At 40.7% G+C, this 2,249-nt stretch overlaps 1 protein-coding gene across 1 annotated transcript in view; it reads left to right on the top strand.

The window, feature by feature from the left end:
• MELLADRAFT_114660 (uncharacterized protein) overlaps positions 1 to 1,050 on the top strand; it is a gene marked incomplete at both ends in the record, with an annotated part of 2,142 nt that extends 1,092 nt beyond the window's left edge. The window contains 5 exons of the mRNA XM_007419654.1: positions 41 to 186; positions 263 to 303; positions 342 to 404; positions 491 to 687; positions 773 to 1,050. Of these exons, the coding sequence (XP_007419716.1) occupies positions 41 to 186; positions 263 to 303; positions 342 to 404; positions 491 to 687; positions 773 to 1,050 (725 nt within the window). The remainder of the gene's footprint in view (positions 1 to 40; positions 187 to 262; positions 304 to 341; positions 405 to 490; positions 688 to 772) is intronic.
• Between the last annotated feature and the right edge of the window lie 1,199 nt (positions 1,051 to 2,249).

The following is a 2,249-nucleotide window of genomic DNA, read 5'->3' as shown; positions in this document are numbered from 1 at the left end:
CGCTTAGCTGAATGTTTATAGACATTGTGAGTCTATCCAGGCCATTCTCTGAAATATTCTGAGACTCAACACATGGATAAAACAAAGCGTAAAAGAGATGAGATAGAAAAACCTAGCGAAGGACTATACTGTGATGATTCCGATGACGATTGGGATAGTGATACAGAGGACGTTGAACCCGAAAAGGTAGAATCACGTCTCGTAGTTCTTTGTACAACTTGCAATCAATCATTCATGATGTGAAACTGATTTGTTATAACAGAATGCCACGTTCAAAGCAACCATTCATGTCACAGGCACATCGTCAGTGATTCTCTTCTATGCATGTGATTTTTGTTTAGGATACTGATTGTAGATTGTAGTCGAAGAACATACCAAGCCTTTATAGACTATGCAGTCTGCGGGTCAGTAAAGATCATCATTTCCAGAACAAAGTGTGATGGGGAACACTGCTTCCACCGGTAGATCTGATCTGTCACGTCCAATCTAGAGCTCTATACTTCGCCCCTCTGAGGTCTACATACCAAGTATATTGCAAGGCACTTTCCAACCCGGCGGAGGAAAACGACCAATTACCACCACTCCCCCTTTGGCCTGTATGGGCTGAAGCTTACTGCACCCCTTATACCATCGTACCCGGCTTCAAGACTCCCTCTAGCCCAAAGAGTCTCTACCGCCTGGCCGATAGTAAGCAAATCCCAATATCATATATCTGACTTTACAAATAGATTTAAGTTGAATCTCTAATGCAAATCATGGTGGCAATTCCAAGTGTTGATCATTCCACAACTTAAGGCTATATGTCGACAGCAAATCAGCAATTCCATACATGTGCAAAATGTGATATCCGAACTCCAGAGCTCAGTTTTTGAACAGCATGAGGAATTGCGTGTGGACGCCTATAAATTTATGCGTAATACCTGGCATTTATATCAAAGCTCAGAGATCGTTCCTTTTCTCGCCAATATGTCTGAAGCAGAGGCTGCTCTGGTTTTCAATCACATACTTAAAAATCTTCCTGTTTCAAACTCTTTGCTTCAACCCGTTTAAGTTTCTGGAAGTGAAAATTGGGAACAACTACAATAGCTAGAGAAAAAGATCAAAAAGAAAGTTTGGCTCGACTAATCTCTTTGGCAGGAACTGTTGTGTAACCTTTTTTGTTGCGCATCTTTTCTATAGTGGGTTCCGCACTGTCATACCTGCTTTGATGTCTCTTGACCATTCACTGATTCCCTCAAGTGAATACACAGTATCAACTACAAAGCATCCTAAAGCGTATCTAAAAGTGTCCCCAAAATATCAAATGTGCGGAATTAGGACCAACAATTGTCAAACTTTTGGGTAAAATGTGGAATCAAATGTGACATTGGTCAAAGCTAAGTACTTGCTGTTTACCAGGGTAAACAGTGGCACACTTCACTTCAATATCTCCATTTTGGCTCCATCTCATCTACACATGCCTGTTGTTACAATGAACGGCTTTTGACCAATATCATCCATCTCATTTGAAAGATCGGACCATTGGGAAGAATGATGAAAAAAGATGAGATGACAGGTCAGAATCCACAGGTGATTTATTGAGTTCAAATGTTCAAATATTTCACTAGCGCTCAAGCTCTACTATCAGGACACCGTAGGATACAGTATACTTGATGCAACATACTATGATCCACGCCTGGAAAACAAGACCTGAATCTTAAAGCACCACAAACCTGTTCACCATGATATACTTTGATTGGGGTTCAGACTTCATGATAAACGTGGTAGGATATAGGAAAGTGAGTACCACAGGGTCCAAATTCCACACTCCCGGCGTGTTAGAGAAATGTTTTCCAAGATTGTGTTAAGATTGCTGCTTGTTTGGTGTCAGGCTCTGTGCGGTTTGCAGCTTTGGAATGCATAGCAAAAGTAATCATCATAGGTGACATGAACACAAGCTCAGTGTCAGCACTTAGACACACCTAAAGTTCATCTGTATCAAAACGTACCAAAATACATGAACACATTTCTCTTTCTTAATAGGTCCATCTTACCTGCAACTTTCTGATGTGAATGTGATGGAAGCACCATTGGCACAGAACTCAGTGTTACAATTTGAAAAATCATTTGTATAAGTCTCATTCAGCAATGAAAGTTTGTACCTTGGCTGGTATCAATTTGGCAGGTGTCTATATTTTTTGCAGAGAATTGATGGAGTCTTAAAATTGGCAGGGTGGCTACCAACCCACACATCCAACATATAACCTCGA

This window comes from Melampsora larici-populina, assembly GCF_000204055.1.
Source record: "Melampsora larici-populina 98AG31 unplaced genomic scaffold MELLAscaffold_331, whole genome shotgun sequence".
Lineage (NCBI taxonomy): Eukaryota > Fungi > Basidiomycota > Pucciniomycetes > Pucciniales > Melampsoraceae > Melampsora > Melampsora laricis-populina.
Note: the sequence above shows the minus strand (reverse complement) of the source record. Positions and strands in the feature narration are given on the sequence as shown.